At 33.6% G+C, this 19541-nt stretch overlaps 5 protein-coding genes, 1 long non-coding RNA gene and 2 pseudogenes across 10 annotated transcripts; 2 read left to right on the top strand and 6 right to left on the bottom strand.

Moving 5' to 3' along the window:
- LOC104712237 (protein yippee-like At3g55890) lies at positions 2916-4294 on the top strand. Its single transcript, XM_010429088.2, has 5 exons — positions 2916-3210; positions 3494-3537; positions 3654-3762; positions 3893-3948; positions 4066-4294. Exons 1-5 carry the CDS (start codon positions 3115-3117, stop codon positions 4121-4123), a joined length of 363 nt encoding a protein of 120 aa, XP_010427390.1. The 5' UTR covers positions 2916-3114; the 3' UTR covers positions 4124-4294.
- On the bottom strand, positions 5681-6905 carry LOC104715694 (F-box/LRR-repeat protein At3g59200-like). Its single transcript, XM_010433080.1, has 4 exons — positions 6896-6905; positions 6224-6399; positions 5988-6128; positions 5681-5884 (listed from the first exon to the last, which is right to left on the bottom strand). The coding sequence occupies exons 1-4, from the start codon at positions 6903-6905 to the stop codon at positions 5681-5683; spliced, it is 531 nt and encodes a 176-aa protein (XP_010431382.1).
- Positions 7369-8431, bottom strand: LOC104712238. Of its 3 annotated transcripts, XR_755491.2 has the most exons (3): positions 8275-8431; positions 8007-8184; positions 7369-7925 (listed from the first exon to the last, which is right to left on the bottom strand). XR_755491.2 is itself a non-coding variant. In XM_019230360.1 (2 exons), exons 1-2 carry the CDS (start codon positions 8139-8141, stop codon positions 7669-7671), a joined length of 342 nt encoding a protein of 113 aa, XP_019085905.1. In that variant the 5' UTR covers positions 8142-8266; the 3' UTR covers positions 7369-7668. The 3 variants fall into 3 exon arrangements, 1 of the variants encoding a protein (XP_019085905.1); XR_002033491.1 differs by having other exon boundaries at positions 7369-8184; positions 8291-8431; XM_019230360.1 differs by lacking the exon at positions 8275-8431 and having other exon boundaries at positions 8057-8266.
- Positions 10766-11917, bottom strand: LOC104715695 (putative F-box protein At1g20795). The gene has a single exon (XM_010433082.1). It carries the CDS (start codon positions 11915-11917, stop codon positions 10766-10768), a length of 1152 nt encoding a protein of 383 aa, XP_010431384.1.
- On the bottom strand, positions 12082-13915 carry LOC104712239 (peptidyl-prolyl cis-trans isomerase CYP21-2). 3 transcript variants are annotated; one of them, XM_010429092.2, is made up of 8 exons: positions 13754-13915; positions 13593-13658; positions 13439-13505; positions 13076-13123; positions 12954-12977; positions 12646-12828; positions 12475-12550; positions 12082-12367 (listed from the first exon to the last, which is right to left on the bottom strand). In XM_010429092.2, the coding sequence occupies exons 1-8, from the start codon at positions 13832-13834 to the stop codon at positions 12229-12231; spliced, it is 684 nt and encodes a 227-aa protein (XP_010427394.1). In that variant the 5' UTR covers positions 13835-13915; the 3' UTR covers positions 12082-12228. The 3 variants fall into 3 exon arrangements, with proteins under 3 accessions (XP_010427394.1, XP_010427392.1, XP_010427393.1); XM_010429090.2 differs by having other exon boundaries at positions 13439-13517; XM_010429091.2 differs by having other exon boundaries at positions 13439-13508; positions 13754-13914.
- On the bottom strand, positions 14199-14943 carry LOC104715696 (annotated as a pseudogene).
- On the top strand, positions 15045-16308 carry LOC104712240 (annotated as a pseudogene).
- Positions 17172-18848, bottom strand: LOC104712241. The gene is made up of 3 exons (XR_755492.2): positions 18318-18848; positions 17607-17759; positions 17172-17366 (listed from the first exon to the last, which is right to left on the bottom strand). It is a non-coding gene; the product is annotated as an uncharacterized LOC104712241 (long non-coding RNA).

Below are 19541 nucleotides of genomic sequence, written 5' to 3' on the forward strand. Positions count from 1 at the left end.
GGTTTTGATTCGCTCGTGGGCATCGGAGGTCTTGAGTTCAAGTCTTGATTTTGTAGTATTTAACCTCATATTTTTTAATTTTTTCCTTTTCAGAAAACAAAACGACGTCGTTCAGTAGCTTTACGTGGCATCTTAGTCATCATTTGTTAACGGCACAGTAACTCCGTCTTATGATTTGTGGTTTCTAACCAGATTTGTATAGTTCATGTAGGATATTCAAATTTTGTCGTAGTTAATGGGAGAATAGGCACAGACGAAAGTTTTGTGTATGCACGCGATAAAGTAACATAGTTCATGGGGAATTGGCCGTTTTCCCGACGACGAAGTCATTTGTTATAAAACTTCAATTTGATCTCTAATCGGGGATTAAAATATTTCAAAGTGCAAAACTTTTATGTAAACCAAAATAAACCGTAACCCGTTCGCTACTTCGCTGAATGGGATTAGTCTATATAATTCACACATAGATGATAGATTGATAGATGAAAGTCAGAAACTCTTACCGGAACAAATAGTTATGAGATAAAGATAGGGCTATAGTTGGAGGATTTGGTCCAAATCTCTGTAATCTATATCTATATAGTCCATTAGAAGTATGGGGTCAAGGGTCATAAAACTGAACCAAACGAATTTACATCGAGACAATCAATTTCTATCAAACCACATGTTTTTTGCTGACAACGACAAAAGGAAAACTTTAAATAGACTAACCTACCCTATCATGAGGAGTAACTAGTGAGGACCAAAACAGTAAAAGGTTGGGAGACCACTCAAAACATGCGGTTAATGAGAAGCCCGTAAGGTTTTTTTTTATCCGCAAAAATGTTAGGTTCATATATGTCTCGTTAGTTGTGGCAAGGTTGGTTCATATTAACACGTTTAACTACGAACATTGCAAAAGCAGATTCAGAATCTAAAAATTTCTATGAATATTATCCTAACTAAATAAAAGTAAAAGTAAAGAGGAGCCATTTGGTGTGTTTACAGTTTACATATATGCATGTAGAGAGTTATATTTCTTCATTGTGATTCTTGATATAACCAAAAAAAAGAATAAGATCACACACTGTTGGGTTTGCCATTTTAGAGATAAAGAGTATATAAATACTCTGTTTCTTCTTCTTTTTAGTGTATTCGAGACTTTCTTAGTCTTGTTCACGAGCTTGATTTCTACATATGACGTCTCGTAAACGACTTCATCACATCGAGGGATCCATATTCGGTTTTTTTTTTTGTTTTAGTTTCTTTTTTATTTTTCCATTTGATGTAACATTTTAATATTTTATTTGTATAGAATTCTCGTATATATTTATTTAAGAAAAATATTATTATGTGGAAAAGGGATATATTTTAAATCCATGTTTCTTGAACATTTAATTAAAACTAAACAAGGTTTTAAAATTTTATGGTTGTCAATAGACTTTTCATTAGAACACAAATTTAGTAGTGTAAAAAGACTAAAAAAGTAAAATTTGCTAATTTTTGTTCAACTATATCTAATTACAGCTAATTATATTTTAATTGTTGGTATGTCAAACAACAACTTTTAGATTGGCCCATGCATACATACCATATTTACGAAGGAAAAAAAGTAATCAAATTCCAATGTGAAAAGCCAGTGCAATCCTCATGAACGTAGTTGATAACTCTCATTTTTTAACTCATGAATGCCTATTTCGAGATCTTGTACAATTGTATGTATCAATGCATAAAATATCCACACATTGAGTCCATTTTAATATTTTTTTAGCAGTCACCTTTTTCACATCAAGATGATGTTTGGATCCATGAACTACTAGAAGGATTTTTCTACGCTCATGCAGCAAACTTCTAGCACGAGCAAACTTCTAGCACACTGCAACGGTGGATCCAGAATACTAATTTGGTATTCTAATTTGGATGGCGCACAAATTAAATATAACTAATAATAATAAATACTAAATAAATTTAATTTTTATTTTTAATCTATCTAAAATATAAAATCCAGAATGACATCAAAATCTTGAACATATTATCTATTTGGTTTTCAAATAATCTACATATTTAGATACATTTAGAAACAATTAATTCTAAAATTTCTCAGTTACAAATCACAACAAACATGTAATTTATATGTAAAATTTATTATTTGGATTCACATATCTTAATATGTCACATAAATTTAAACTCTGAAATATGAAATGAATTACAAAGTCGGTAATTGTTTACTAAATTACTAATTTGACCAAAAGTTTTTAATTCAAATGTAGTTTTTAATTCAAAAGTATTAAAAATGATGATTTAAAATTTGTTAAAAGCTAAAATAGAGTTAGAAATATATAAATAGAACTCAATGAAACACCCAGTTTTATTTAAGAAATTAATATAATTGAACTCTTTTGACGAAAAAAAAAAAATATATATATATATATATATATTGAAAATGCACTCAATAATAACGAAGATGTTGGTAAGACACTAAGAAAAAGGACATGAACTTCCGCGGCAAACCAAACAAAAAAAATAGAAAGAAAAACGCATCAATAGTAAAATATCGAACTAGGCACTCTTAGGTTACGTGTGGCACACTATTACTAAATTATCTAGATGACTATAATATGTACTGCTGATCTCTAAAGAAATTATTTAAAATAGTGTGGGGCACGTGCCCCATCCACTATCGCTGTAAATCCGCCTCGTTTTTTTTTTCTTTTTTTTTTTTTTTCTAGTTTCTTTTTATTTGTCCATTTGACGTAACATTATAATGTTTTCTTTTGTATAGAATTTTCGTATATATTTATTGAAGAAAAATATAACTAAGTGAAAAAATGATATATTTTTAGAATTTTGGTCGCCTGGTATATTGGATATTGGTTGGATTCAAAGTATAATTTCCGTTTTTGAATAATATTTAAATCCACGTTTCTTGGTAATTTACATAACCTCCTCCAAAAAAGATACAATAAGACCGAATCAAGTTCACAGTTTTTATACGCTACCGAGAAAATCTCCCATAGTCCAACTATTTTCCCCTCAATTTCCTCCTTCTCCCCACTATAAACCAAAGGAAGACTCGATTTAAGGGATTATTCGATTCACGTAATTAAGGATATAGTTATTTTTTGAATCAAAGAGATGGGTAGGGTTTTTATGGTGGATCTGGAAGGGAACATCTACATCTGCAAACACTGTAAGACTCATCTTTCTACAGAGCAAGACATCATTTCCAAGGTTTGATCTTTTCAATCCTCCATGATCTCGTTGTCTTTTTTTTTTATTGATCGTGAATCTGATTGTAGACCCTTAGATAAATTAGCACCTTTGTTCCATGATCATGTGTAAAATCGAACTAATATATTGTGATCCTCTTTGTGATCCGATCATTGCATCATGAGTTGTTATATGTTTCATGTCTATGGATGCATGGTTTCTTGATCGCTATAACAACAAAGCTCGTATTTAAATATATATATATATATATATATATATTAGTGACTTTTAAAAACTTGTGCAGACTTTTCAATGCAAGCATGGAAGAGCTTATCTCTTCAACAACGTGTAAGTCTTTCTGATTTCATGGCCACTTGTAATTTATCTAACTCTTAAGACATTAGACAAGATATATTTATCCTTGATTAATGGTCTTAACATTGTGTATTTTTTTTTCGTTTTAGTGTAAACATCTCGGTTGGAGTGAAAGAAGACAGAATGATGATAACTGGAATGCATACCGTAGTTGACATTTTTTGTGTTGGTTGTGGATCAAATGTTGGGTGGAAATACGTAAGACAACAAAAAAAATAGTTTGCGAACATAATTAATGCATGTTTGATTGCGTTTGTACCAAGGAGTTGAGTTAATCTTTGTTTTTGTTGTTGTTGTTGTTGTTGTACTTGTGCGTTTATGAATTCAGGAGTTTGCACATGATAAGAGCCAAAAGTACAAGGAAGGAAAATCCGTTCTTGAATTGTGAGAATTTTTTCTTGATTTTTCAATTAATCACATCTCAAATTTCCAACATAAACACAAATTTTTGGTTTTAAGAATGTATTTGATCTCAAATGTTTACCTTTTGTTTTGTAACAGATATAAGATTTCGGGTCCTCATGATAGCAACGACTTGGCTAGCGATGAAGATGAATGATGCTTGAGCTCTTTCCTTCTCTATCTCTCTCTCAGATTTATTTTAAAATTGTACATTCTTCGACCTTAGATTTTAATTCGTTTTGGTTCGCATAGGGGAAGACCGGCTTAATAATATGGGTCTTATTTTGACTTTTTCTATGATGAATAAAACATTGTGATCACTAATGAATTTTTAATGTTTAATCCCATTTAACACAATTAGTAGACGTTAAAAAGAAAACTGAGAGCAGAGATAATGTCAAATTATTAAGGCAGGGAATATGAAGAAGCTTTTTTAATTTTATCATCCAATCAATATTTTATTAGGAAAGCATATAAGAGAGTATTTAGAAGATGCACATGCTCTCATATGCTCTCTTTTTATATGCTCTAATTTGAAGCATTTTCCAAGCATTTAACTCTAAAATATTAATATATATTAATATAATTTTAAATAATTAATTTATTTTGTAAAAATAGAAAATTATGATTTCATAAAATATAAAATTATTTGTTATAAGATATCTATATGAGAAATTACTTAATGTGATTATTTAAATTAATATAATAATTTATTTAATACATTAAAATGTTAATGTCGATATAATATTTATAATATATATTATTGTTTTATTATAGTTTAATGGGTTATATTATATATATTTTAAAAAGTTAAAATTAAAAATGTAAATATAGATATAAAGTTTTATAAAAAATTATAATATATATTAATTATTTTCTAATTAATATGTTACTTTGTAAATATATATAATTGAAAATTATTAAATTACACATATATATACATAACAATTTATAGTATTTATTAAATATAAAATATATTAAAAATATTATATAGCAATGAGTGATAATTAATTTTCTTAATGAAACACATTTAAATTATATTTATTTAATTAATATCATATTTTACATATAAATATCATATATGATATTCACTTGCTATACCAATCAACTAAATGTGCTATATTAATCAGAGCATACAACTTATGCACCTTAATGCTTATGCTGCATAATGTTAATGCTCTAGTATATGTTGTTCCAATCAAGCCCTAAGGCCCACTACTATCAAATGACTCGGATCAACAACTGCTGCTACTTGTTAAACTAGAAAATCTTTTTTAACTCCTCTAAACCTAAAGTTCCCAATTGAGCCACCATCGAGCAGAAAGAAAAGCAATCGATACTAAGGACAGAGAAAGTCATCAAGAACAACAGAAACATAAGAGTTATAGATCATTCAGAGAAAGTCATCAAGAACAACAGAAACATAAGAGTTATACATCATTCAGCAATTCTATAAGTGCAGCAATAGCAAGAGACAGAGTTATAGATCAGAAAGAAAAGCAATCGATACTAAGGAAAGAGAAATGCTAGCAAGAGACAGAGTCACAAAGTCTTCTCAATGACAAAAGAGGCTTCTCAATGAGCAAAAGAGGAATTAGAAGAGTAATCAAGATCATAGTACTTGGATCCGGGCCAAGGGAGAAGCAATATCCTGAGTGACTCCAAGTCGCTGCTGGATGCTAAGTTTCTTGGATGCAGAAGAAGAGGGAAGACATTACACAATGAGATCAGCAAGCTGGGGCATTTTCTTCAAGAAATGCTTGATGTAGTTGAGAAACCTTGCTTCATCAACATCAGCTTCGTTATCATGTTCAAAAATCTTAACCATCTTCACTGGGGATGTTGATAAGCAAGAAAGATCGGCAGCTCTACAGGGACACAACTGTCCACATGTATCAGTATTGTCATGGAAGAGTCTCTGATACATAAAAAAGATGGAGTTTCTCATATGTTTTTGGAAAAGAAAAAAAAACGATGGTAGTAAAGAGATGGATTATAAGGAGGAGTTTGGGATTTCTTACATGTAGGACAAGGGCTTGAAGTTGTGGAGAGTTGTTGAGCAGGTTTGGTAGTAATCCCCATCCTAGAGTCATATGACACTCAATATCCAGTGTCATGAGGTGTTCGAATACGGGTATTTGCTCACAGTGGAATGTAAGCACCTGCAAGTGAAACACACACACACAGATCAAGGTACTCGCTTATCACTATATAAACAAAGGCAAACGAAAAGAAAGAGATGTATGTCTCAACAAACCTCAATAGTATCTGCAACCAAGTAGAGCTTCCTCACTTGAGTAAGTCCTAGAAAGAAACTAGATGCATCAGCAAGAACAGGCTCAGCTTCTTCGTCCTCATTGGCCTCTTCTTCATCTATTGTCTGAAGACGGATTTTGGAACCATGAAGAGAACCAAACTGCAACAGTGGATATACTACAAAAAATTGAGTGTATTGTATCACTTAAATTGTATCATACAATTAAGTAATGTTACTTTGAATTACTTATTTAAAAATGAAACAAACAAATATAATTAAGCATCAGTTATTAAAGTGATGTTTTAATAAACTTATTTGACATCAATTAAACAAAACTGATTTAACCTTTATGTGTTTGTATCACTTTTAAAAGAATTGATATAAATTATAGATTCACATTATTTAGATAATTGATGAATCTATTAATTTTTTTGACATCACTTTTTAATATGATACAAAATTTATATCAATAAAAACTGATGTTAATTTATACTAGCTATAATTAAAAATCACTTATGTAAATTGATTTACCTCATGTAATTTATTAAAAATTTACTTATTTATTTATTATCAACAAAAAACAAGGAAAGATTAATGAATTAATGTAATTACTTATTTTTTATTGTTGTCAATTTTTTTTTTTTTTTCGTTGGTAGGTAGAGGGAGTTTTACAATCCCACATCGACCACTCTTTAAAGAGTGCTGAGATCTACCTATTATAAATACTTAAACCTATTTGATTACCATTACTTAAGTTTAGTGGGATAACAACTAATTGTGGGGGCCATCATAAATATAGTAAAAATAATATATACTATAAATATCAATAGTATATATATAAACAAATATAATTAAAAATACAAATAATTAAATATTGTACTACAGAAAAATATTTTCATAAAATTTATTATAATATTGATTTTAACATTTTGCTTTTAAAATTGGTATAACGATTTTACATTAGTTTTGATAAATGATGCAAATATTTTATATCAATTTAGTAAAAATAATGTAAGACTTGCAACATTTTTTATAAGTGATGTAAATGAACATCAATTCAGTAACTGAAACAAATATTTATTTCAATTGATACAAATAATTTGTATCAACAAAGTATAAATCATTCATTAAAGTGATGCAAATTATTTTTGTATCATTTAAAACTGATGAAAAATAGAAAATGAATGATGTAATACCACACTTTTTTTTTGTAGTGATACTGTCTAGCAACATCATCAGAGTAATCCAAGTAGAGAAGATTTGAAGTGTCAAAGGAGACGTTCTGCAGACATCTGTCACGGTCGGCTTCACCCTCGTCATCGTAAGAAAACTTGAACACCTGGAGAGTTGGGCTAGACACAGTGCAGGATTCCCATCTGAACCACTTGATATCGTGCATTACCAACTTCTCAAGCTTAGGACAACCAGAGACAATGTTGGCAAGCCTAACTCCAGCAACCACCTCTTGACCAAAGGTAGAGGGACTTCAGATTAGGAAGATGAACCACAAGACCTTCAAGAGGAATGATGTGAAAGTTGGTAGATGAGATCTTCAGCTTAACAAGATTCTCAGACTGAAAAATCCCTCCAGGAATATCATAGTCTTCAACACCTCCCAACTCAAAGATTCCTAGCTTCAGATTCTTGACATCTTGCCCCAATGCATACAAGATCCAGGCATTAAGATGGTCGTCCTCAATCTCTAAGAACGGTGAGAGAAAATTTCTCAATAAGAAAATGATCTCCACGCACAGCTATGACATGATTAACAAAATCCACAAACCTATCTACATCCGCTCCCTGAGGAAACCTAAATTAGAGATCGAGGGATACCGTTCACGCCATCCATGGGAGAGAATAGAAGTAGACACGGCATCCTTTGTCGGCAATAATGACAAGATTCTCTGAAGAATTTCATTTGGTAGAATACTTAGTCGATCTCTGTGTGCCATTGAAACAACCTGAGACAACAACAACAACAACGAATGAGAGTTTTGAAATCGAATCGACACAAAGGAGAAGGAAAACCAAACTGGACAAGAGGGATTGACCAAGAAGGAAGCAAACATCTTTGGAATCTTCTCACGAATCAGTAACAGCTGTTACTTGAGATTGATCTTGAATCCTGAGAGAAATGTAGGAAGCGCTTTGGTAAAGTTAAATTTGATAAAGTAACGACGAGACTTTGGTTTTCTTTTCCTTCTTTGTTGTTCATTAATCATCCGCTGTTACATTAATTAATGATGTTCATCATCACTAACCAAATTATCCCATTAGTAAACCTGTGGCTCTGAACCAAATGATGTTCATCATCACTAAAAAATCACAAATTCAAAGTATAAAATAATCTGTTTTTGAATAATATATAAATCCATGTTTCTTGATTATTTAATTAATACTAAACAAGGTTTTAAAATTTTATGGTTGTCAATGGACTTATCATTAGAACACAAATTTAGTAATATAAAAAAAAATGATACAGTAAATCTTTCCAATTTTTTTTAACTATATATAATTTTAAAGCTAATTATATCTTAATTGTAGGTATGTTAAACGACAACTTTAAATCGGCCTATACATACAAACCATATTTATGAAGAAAAAAGGGAAATCAAATTCTAATGTGAAAAGCAAGTGAAAACCACATTTCAAAAATGTATGGAGCTAGTTGATAACCCTCATTTTTAACTCATGAATACCTATTTTGGGATCTTATACAATTGTATGTGTCAATTCATACAATATCCACACATTGAGTGAACTTTAATGTTTCTAAACCATAACATTTTCCCACATCAAGATGATGTGTGGATTAAAGTAAGTTTTTAAGGTTTGAATTGAATGTTATAATTACTAGATTTGAAGACTTTATGCAGGTTTATGGTTTTTGATAATTACTAGATTTTTTACCCGCGGTACACCGCAAGATAAATTTTTAATTAGTAGAATTTTAACTTCTATTTGTGTGTTATATTTAGTTAAGTAGTATTTGGATTGTTCATTATTAATATAAATAATAAAATACATAATAAGTAATTTATAAGATATTATTTGATTAAAAAACAATTTTGCTAATAATTTAATTGTTTTACAGAATTTAGTTAAACTATCTTGGTTTGATATGTCTAATATTCTAATATTTGTATTGTTGACAAAATAATTAAATGAGAATTTAACCCATATTTTAACATCGAATTAATAATATTTTAAATTTGTACTAATATTAATTCAAACCCGTCAAATCTTATCACTCGTCCCACCATATAACCATATTATATAGTATTTTAAACTATTTATAAGGTATAAGCAATGTTTGTAAGATTTTAATTGATAAAAGGAAAATAGCAATGAAGTGGAGATATGATAAGGATAATACTCGATTCAAGATATCAAATTTAGGAATATAATGTTAAATGTAAAGGTTGTATCAGCATAAACAAAAATTGATTTAGGAAAATAGAAATTAATTTTGAAGAGATATTTTAGGAATCAAATTTGTGTAACGATTTTATAGACATATTAATTGAGTACTTGATTTTAAATTGCCATATTTTTTAGTTATTATTTTGTGCAATTTTGTAGGGATTAACTTTGTAAATAAGTATAACTTAAATGGTAGAACACAAAATATAATTCAAAAATATTAATATAGATTATTATTATTATAGATTATATATATAACTAATTAATACAATAAGATATGTTTGACCAAAAAAACTGAATACAACTAAATATGTTTAAGATATAATTTGATATATTGAAAATTACTAATGAGATATTCTCTAATTTAGAACAATGCCTTAGATAATTATTTACCTACATAAATTACACTACAAATGGTAATATTATATTATTGAGATACTTAATTACACTAAATACTAATATTTTATATTATCGAGAAACTTTAATTATCTCACCATTGGAGGTAAAAAAAAAAATTTGGTAGGCCAAGGGGAGGCAATACCTCCCCTTATTTATTCAAAACGCAAAAAACTAAATACAAACTCGACGTGGCAACATAAATCTCAAACTAAAAATTTGAGATGAGCTTTCAAATAAAATTACACTAAAAATATCATTACTATATTAATTAGTGGAGTATCTAACTATTGGAAATGCTCTAATAAAGTTATAATATGAACATCCATATATATCAGCTTCGAAGTAAGAATAATATAATTGTAGTGCGAAGAATCCTACTTGGGCATTGGTTACATGCGGATTATTTCTCTGCACTGATTGTTCTGCTACTCATTGGAGTCGTGGTGTTCATATCAGCTTCGTCAGGTAAAACTATTTTCATTTCTAGACACACCCACAAATCTTAAAAATACGAATTATGTTCTAAGATCATCATTTTGTTACAGGATTTTCTTGAAGTTTAGGTTGGTTCAATTTATGTATCCATTGACTACATAAATCTTTCTAAAGAATCTAGACTCATGGAGTCCTCCAGGCCAATGATGTTAGGCGGCAACAACACCGCACTCAGTTTTTATTGGTGTCTCTTTTAGTGGCAGTGTTGCTCCAGCTACAAATCATCTACTCATTAACCAACAATGATCTCATTCTTTTGTTGAATCTCTGCAGCAAATCCACATATAATTTGCCTTCCTTTTCGTCAATCGATCGTTTTTTAAGTCTCTTTTTCTCATAATAGGTTATTCCATCAATGAGTCTCCATATCAAACTTGTAAACGAAGCGACTCGTTTTTCACGTTTCAAGTCATACACATGAACCACTCCATTGTAACGTTCCTCCTCCTTCTCTCTCACCATTACACACTTGCCGTCGTACGCCGCAACGTTCCAGCTGTACCTAACCCTCTCTCTCTTCTCATACCGCTTCATTAAGACCCACTTGCGATCGTCTGTCGTCAGAATACTCTCAAGGGCATAAATGAAGATGACTTCCTCTGTTTCCGTTATCAATCTTAGTTCTTTGTCTGCAGCTGCTAACATCCTTACCGTCGAGTTATGTTCTTGGGGGAATTTGATCGGAATCAGTCGTGCTTGCTCTGTTTCGGGATTGAAAGCTAAGATTTTTCCATCTTCTCTCAACCAGTGAACATATCCGTTAAAGTAAACAGATTTCATACGCCGCATGAGATTGCTCGAGCCGTCGCAAGTAATGGTGGTTTCCGATAATCTCCAGCAGGACTCTCCGGTCCTAATCACGAATTGATACATTGTTCCGTCAAAGTTCAAAGCACTAAGCTCCTTTATGCATACAACTTTGAATCTTTGATCGATTTGATCAACTGCTAACCCGAACCGGTTTACTTTATACCGTTTAAGTCGAAAACCTTCAACGCTGCGGAGAGGAAGAAGATTTGATCCAGAGTGATCCAGGAATTGAGACGTATTCGTGAGGGGATTCCTGACGAAGAGACCATGCTTATGGAAGAGTAGGTGAAGGCCGGAACAGGAGCTGAGAATCCGATTCTTGTACCGTAAGGGTCCTATGAAACTTGCAAACCTAGGGTCGCCCCAAGAGTGCCAGAAGATTATGTTGGAGCCAAAGGTGGAGATGTGAAGCAAATGGGATCCGTGTCCAGATAAGTATTCATATTTGAATTTGTCCGATATATAGGATTTGAGTGATCTACGGCCCGTGCATTGCATCATCGCCAGAGACTTGAGATCCAGTTTGAAGAGAATCTCATCGAGGATATGCAAAGGTAAGCTATCCATGATCCAAGTAGGAAAAAAAAAAGAGGAACAAGTTAGGGCTTTTGCTTTAGTTCTTTGATATGTTTCTTTGTAGTAATGTCTTGCTTAGTTCTGATGATGTTGTAATTTATATAGGTGTAAGGAAACTTGGTTGACACGACAGACAAAAAAAAAAAAAGAGACTATTACTAATTGAAAGGTTTCCTTTTGTATTCTCTACCATTGAAACATGAATTGTAAGTTTTCCTTTTGTATTCTCTTGTTCATTCGGAGGAAGGTTAAAAAAAAACTCAGACAGAGAGATACAAAAGAAAGAAAACTTGAAGACGATATTACAAAGAAACTTCTCCACTAGCAAAAATAATGACTTTTCCTTTGGGCTCTCCACTATCTTGTCCCTGCGCTTCGATCTTGCGCACTACTTCCATGCCAGACAATACCTTCCCAAACACAACGTGATGTCCGTCCAACCTTTCCCAAAACAGAAAGATTTCATTGTCACATTATTGTCGAACACAAAATCAAAACTAAGATTGAAGATTCTGGAGACAAGAAAACAAAACATCAGGCCCGCTTACCAACTCGTGGTGACTGTTGTGATGAAAAACTGTGAACCGTTAGAATCTGGTCCTGAGTTTGCCATTGATAAGATTCCTGAAATCCATTTGCAGACTCAACCCGTAAGTGTTTCGTTGTTGAGTATATATTGAGTTTATTGGTTACATAAGAGGTAGAGCTTTAGCGCATACCTGGCCCAGTGTGTTTGAGTTTAAAGTTCTCATCTGCAAATTTATCGCCATAGATGGACTCTCCACCTCGCCCATCGCCTCGTGTAAAATCTCCACCCTGAATCATGAAGCCAGGAATGATCCTATGGAAGATGCTTCCTTTGAAATAAAGAGATTTCCCCATGTTTCCAACTCCTTTCTCTCCTGCACCGGGTGAATAAACATCAAACCAAATTAAAGAGTCTCTTGGCTCAGAACTCAGAAGAAGGCATGATTGAAAAACTAAAGACCAGGAGTTTTAAAGGGGAAACAAAAGGTTACTTGGCTACCAGTGCAAAGTGCTCGAAAGTTCTCTGCAACAGAAACCAAGGATTCAGTAAGAAACAACTCAGGGACAAGTAGACAAGACAATGTGAAGGGTTTGGTCAATCTATATTAAAAAAAAAATTACCTGCAGTTTTAGGAACTATCTTCCCAAACAGACCGATGAGAATGCGCCCTGTACATGACAAGATGCAAATGTTACTATAAACTCTATTTGCATGAGCTGCAGAAAGTTTCTAAAGCTACAAACCAACAACAGTTACAGTACCACCGTAAGCTACATCACTATCTAATTCTAAGACTAATGTTTTCATATACACAATGCATCCACTTATATGATCAAGCAACTGAGCTAATTCCGGAATTTGAAACATCCTCAATCAACTATTTGCATCAAAAACAACCAAATAGACCCAAATTCACATATAAAAATCAAAACTTTAAAATTCAAACTCCAACTTAAAATAGAAAAAGGTCGAAACTTTCTTACCAGCTGGTGAACCATTGATCTGAATGTCAAAGTAAACTTTGTGAGTTACTCCTTCTAAATCCTCTCCCTCCTCAAAAATCTCAAAAAACCCGAAATTAGAAAAACCTGAATCAGACCTTTATAGACCAAACAAGGCAATGGGTTCCGACCTCACCTGATTAATCTTAGCATCAACAATCTGCTCACTGACATTAGGATCCGCAACATCAGTCAATTTAATCTAAGAAGCCAAAATTGAACATTGAAGCCGCAAACGTAAGTCATCCATAGTTACCCAGATCAAGAAACTATTAAAAAGAAGAATATCAAATTAACCTGAATGAGAGCAAGTGTGACGAACAGGACGAGAATCCATAAGAGAGTAAGAGATACCAGTTTAGTCGCCGTAATCGCCATAATCGTACGAATCAAAGTAGGTTCGTGCTTCTTAGTTTTGGATTTGAGTCAATGAATCTGCAGCAACCCCATCAAAGGCTTACAGAGTAGCAGAAATATTTAAACATATGTACCCTCATATTACTAGAAATTTTTCAATATGACCCTTTTATAAAACAATTTGCAAGGTAGACCCAATATTTAACGTGAACTAGACTATACTTCTACCTTTTTTTCAACGAATCATTATTCATTAGTATAAGTTTTCGAATTTGAAATATAGGTTTTGAATTTCATTGTTGGTTAGAGCAAGACAAAAACTTATTACTCAAGAAAAGAAGTTAACAAATAGTACCCGAGACATTACAGTAAAAGGAGGAGGATTTTAGTCGTCTATGTAATTGAGAGCAAGATCCCAGTAGTGAGCAACACCAGCATCCGTGAAAACTTTCTTGCCAGCAGATTCATTCAAGCACTCTTGAACATGAAACCTATGAAAATTCGGTTTCTCAACATTTCTTTGCCATACTAACCAACACTTGTTTCTACCATTCTCCTCCTCTTCCTTCTTCTCTGCCTCTTTCCAGTTTATTCTCTTCAGCATTAGATTCTTATATCTGTTTATTGATTTGCTTTTACCCTCAACCACAACAACACTCATTCCCTCCGTCATCACACTATACACCCTGTTAATATGTTCTGTTTTGCATTCTTCTCCACTTTGAATATTGTTTTGGGATGCGACAGCTTCTTGTTGATCTTGTACACCGACACAATCGTCTCAACTGTTGCTGGATCACCAAAAAGCTTCCTTTCTTTCTTCTCACGTTTCTCTGCAGGAGTTAGCTTCCTCGCAGTGTTCCTGTCAGTGTGAGCCTGTTCTCCTCAGCCTCAGCCTGTCTTTCCTTTTTCTTTAATCGTTTTCCCTCTTTCAATATAGCTTTCTTTATTTGCATTCCCTAGTATAACGTATGGTTTGGATGATAAGATAAATTTATTAAAAAAAAAAAAAGATAAATTTATTAATAGAAAAGCTTTAGCCGTGCATTGCACGGGTTGTAATACAAGTATACCCTAATTTTGGTTAAGAAGTGGCTCTCTCGCTTATCGCCGACTCCTCCTCCATTCATCATCTCGATTCTCGAAGAAAACTCATCTCGAATACTCGATTTTTCCAAAATCTCCCAGATTGAATCTTCGTCATACTCCTCTCCATTATAAAGTCAGGTCTCTGCTCTCCTGATCTGAATTGATGATCAGTTGCATTACCTAAAAAAGCCCTAGATTTCAATTCCCCAAAAGACCGTAACTTTTTGTACGAATCGATGGTTAAGAACGAATTCCTAACCCCGAAGGAGATTGGGAATCGAATGAAATCCAAAGGTCTTCAAAAGCTTCGGTGGTATTGTCAGATGTGTCAGAAACAATGCCGAGACGAGAACGGATTCAAGTGTCATTGTATGAGCGAATCTCACCAGAGGCAGATGCAAGTCTTTGGCCAGAATCCCGCTCGTGTCGTCGATGGTTACTCTGAAGAATTCGAGCGGACGTTTCTCGATCTGATGCGGCGGAGCCACCGTTTCTCTCGTGTCGCCGCCACTGTTGTCTACAACGAGTATATCAACGATAGACACCATGTTCATATGAATTCGACTGAGTGGGCGACGTTGACTGAGTTCGTCAAGTATCTTGGAAAGAAAGGTAAGTGTAAGGTTGAAGAGACTCCTAAAGGTTGGTTTATTACTTATATCGATAGAGATTCAGAGACTATGTTTAAGGAGAGATTGAAGAACAAGAGAGTTAAGAGTGATTTAGCTGATGAGCAGAAACAAGAGAGGGAGATTCAGAAGCAGATTGAGAGAGCTGCTGTGAAATTGAATGCTGGTCGTGGTGAAGAAGTTGTTGAGGATAATGATGATGTGAAGTTGAAGAGTGGAGTTAAGGTTGGGTTTGCTCTTGGTGTAGGGGTTAAACAGGTTGCTACGGGTAAAGAGAGAGGGGAGAGCTTGAAAATCGTGTTTGACGATGAAGGGAATGAGAAGGTTGGGAGAGGGGAGAAGAGGAAGAGAAGCGGGGACTCGAAGGAGAATAAGAGATCAGCTTTGGATGAGTTGATGAAGGAGGAAGAGAAGAAGAAGGAGAGGATGAATCGTAAAGATTACTGGTTGTTCGAAGGGATCATCGTGAAGGTGATGAGTAAGGGATATTATAAGCATAAAGGTGTTGTGAAGAAAGTGATTGATAAGTATGGTGGGGAGATTGAAATGCTTGATTCTAAGCATGTGCGCATAGTTGAACAGGAGAAGCTAGAGACGGTGCTTCCACATATAGGAGGGACAGTGAAGATAGTGAATGGGGCATACCGTGGTTCGAATGCAAGGTTGTTGGGTTTGGATACAGAGAAGTTTTGTGCTAAAGTGCAGATCGAGAAAGGTGTCTATGATGGAAGAGTCATCGAGTCCATTATCTACGAGGATATATGCAAACTTGCTTAGTTCAAAAATCTTTAGAACATGTTGGGTTTTGGGATGCCTTGTATAGAATAGAGGTTTTATTTAATCAATTATTTATTTATAGAGAGATTTTTTTTTTGATTTAGTAATCTTTTTAAAAGATATATAAAAATAATATATAATTGTTATAAATAATATATTTATATAATCAATTACAAGGAAATTAAATAACATTTTTTATGTGTTTTGAAGAAAAAACAAAAAGGTTTTGATATTCAAAAAAATATTACCTAGCTCTCTTTTACTGATCTGTGAGTAGAAGTAATTGAGCTACGCTAGCATGACTTGTCCAAGGCTTGTGTGAGAACGTTGTGTTACGAAGTGTGTCCGAAACAATGTTGGCAAAGACAGATAAGGCTTGTGTGAGAGGATGGGTATTTAGAGCCGTAAACCGTGGGAAACGGACCCAAGGATACAAGATCGGGCTATACACTTAGTGCATCCTCTTGTTTTAATAGGTTTAACAAGTGTTTAAGCCGGATCACCAAACGGATCAAAGTTCCACTTAACTCTTTAAGTCTCTTGTCCTTAGCTCCACGGAACCAAGTGAGTGCACAGTAATCTTACAAGGGCATGAGAGAGAATATACAGTGCACAGTGTCAGTAACCATTCCTACACCACCACCGTTATAACTCCCAGTAGTGAGCTTGCGCCGTCAAATCAACAAAACTCTTTGTTTCTCGAAGCAATATGGTAAAGAAGATAAATAGCAAAGTTTGATGAATTGAGGATTTAGGGCTTTAATAACAAAGCTTTGATAAATAACTAACTCAATACATCCCCTTTAATTTACCTTTTGAGACTGCCCATATGCCAGCAGATTATCAAACCATATGCCAACAGATTTAATCTTACAACTTAATCATTCACACTTAGTTTAACAACATCATAGGTTAATACAAAACCTTAACTATATAGTAAAACCAACTCTGTTTTACATCATCACATTACCGAGGGTGGTAAACAAACTTACCTTTGAGACTGCGCATATGCCAACAGATTATCTAACCTCCATTTCCTTTTTAAAGCAAATTCGGGTCTGCATCAAAAACAACAAAGTCACCCACTTAAAAGAGGCCATTGGTAACCAAACCATCAACTATTACAAGCATTAAACAGATCACGAACTAGCTAAGCTATATGAGAAGAAACAGATCAAGAACTAGCTATATGAGCAGAAACAGTTTCAAGTTAAGTTTTTCCACTGAATGTTTTGTCAAAGTAAAAAAAACAAACAAGAGACAGAACTAGGAGTACAATATATGTTCAGTGAACCAACCTCAATATAAGCTCCAAAAGCATAAAGGATTACTTTTGTCCTTCACAATTGCTTTTTTTAACCCGAGTCCCTTTCACAATCAGTTGCAGTATAATCATCTACATCAGCCTAAGAATTAACAGTTCTCAACTGGGGAGTCCTCTCTGGTTGATCCTACAAAGCAATAGATAGAAACCAAGTCTCACAGTTACAAACGTAAATTAGCAGAACAAAAGACCTATGTAGATGAAACATGACAACCACTTAAGGGTTGTGGATCAAGAAGAAAGGCTCAGATTATTCCGACTCTACATACTAGAAATGATCACAAACTTACATCACCATTTACTATAAAACTGAGATTTTCTTGATTCATTGAATTCAAATATGCAAATGTGAAGGGCCTAGCTTAGCCAATATCAGTTCCTAGTACACTAAATTGATCCAAAACTACCTATACATGCAGAACGATCAAACCAACCCTTTTGTGAACATAAGCTTGGATCAGATCATACTAGGTGTTTTCATATGAAACTGATTAAAAAGGAGATGTAACTTTAACACATATCTATTGCACCGCTCTTCTTCGGCACAGTAAATCTCTGGAAACGATTTCTACTACACGAAAGACCAAACTAAACTACTTTCTCTCCGTAATAACTGGATGCTACTTAAACATTTTTTTTTGGATTAAAAGACTGTATCTTTATGTGGAGACATTTTATCGAGCACCTGGTATGCAGTACAAGTTGGGGTGATACAAAGTCAAATTCTGAACAAACTCAGCATCGCTTTGAATCCCCCGGTCACCCTGATGATCCTCTGCACTGCTGCAACATTTCTGAAGCAGAACAAAATTAAGTCGGAGACAATATTCAACCAAAGGTCTTCCACACCATTTGAGTCATCGTTACAGAGCAATGAAGGTTGTTGAATCGTATCAGTGACCTGACATGTTTCTTCTTCCTCAAATTGAATCTTTCTCCGTACTTGACTCCATTGTCTCCTTCAATCTTGTCTACTTCCATCGATTCTATATGTTTCTTGATCGATTCTCTCGTAAAAAGAAAACAAACAAAAAACAAAGGTTGTCTGAAAATTACTACATGCACCAACTGTAATTGAATACTAGCTGTCAGCAGCAAAAACCAAACACGGACACCCAGATAACAGAACATTTATATATAACACAACACACACTACATGCTGATGATTGCGCAAATTCTCATTAGGTTTTGGTTGGTTGTTCTTAACAGCGATGTCTATTATTCATTGTCGCATAAATTTGGTCGAATGAAAGAGAACCAAAAAAAAGAAAAAAAAAAACTCTTTGGGCCTTTGGCTTATGGGCTCAATTTCCTTTACACCCAGGAGCCCAAATATAGTTATAGTTTCAAATTTCAATTAAACTACGCTGACGCGGATAACACAGGAATTGGAAAACAAATCAACCAGAGGATTAATAGATTTACGTTAAAGATAAATTGTTTTTTTTTTTAAGTGGAAAATTGAAAACTCGAATAATACAGCGCTTCGACTTCGAGTAAAATTGTCAAAATACCGAAACCCTAAATTATATGACCGTTAATTATTGGCTCTTATAAGGAATGACCAACTTAGCTGGAAGAATTTCAGCATTTTACATGCAAAAAAACTTTATTTCAATATTTTACTTCGGTCAGTTGACCTTCCGAACTTATATGTGGATCCGCCGTTGCTCATGCAATTCCTACGCCTCCTTTCTGTGGTCTTTAAACACTGTCATCATCTTAAGCAGTCGTAAACAATCTGATTGTAGGGTTTCCCCAATCATTCCTCAGATCCATCTCAAGCTACGAAGCTTCTCCCCCAGTATGTACATCAAGTCATACATAACCGGTTCCATGATGTCATCTTGTCCCATCAAATCGTCATCGCATTCTCTTTGATCTACTCAGTATATAGGTTGTATTTTTG

This window comes from Camelina sativa, chromosome 9, assembly GCF_000633955.1.
Source record: "Camelina sativa cultivar DH55 chromosome 9, Cs, whole genome shotgun sequence".
In the NCBI taxonomy this organism is placed as follows: Eukaryota; Viridiplantae; Streptophyta; class Magnoliopsida; order Brassicales; family Brassicaceae; genus Camelina; species Camelina sativa.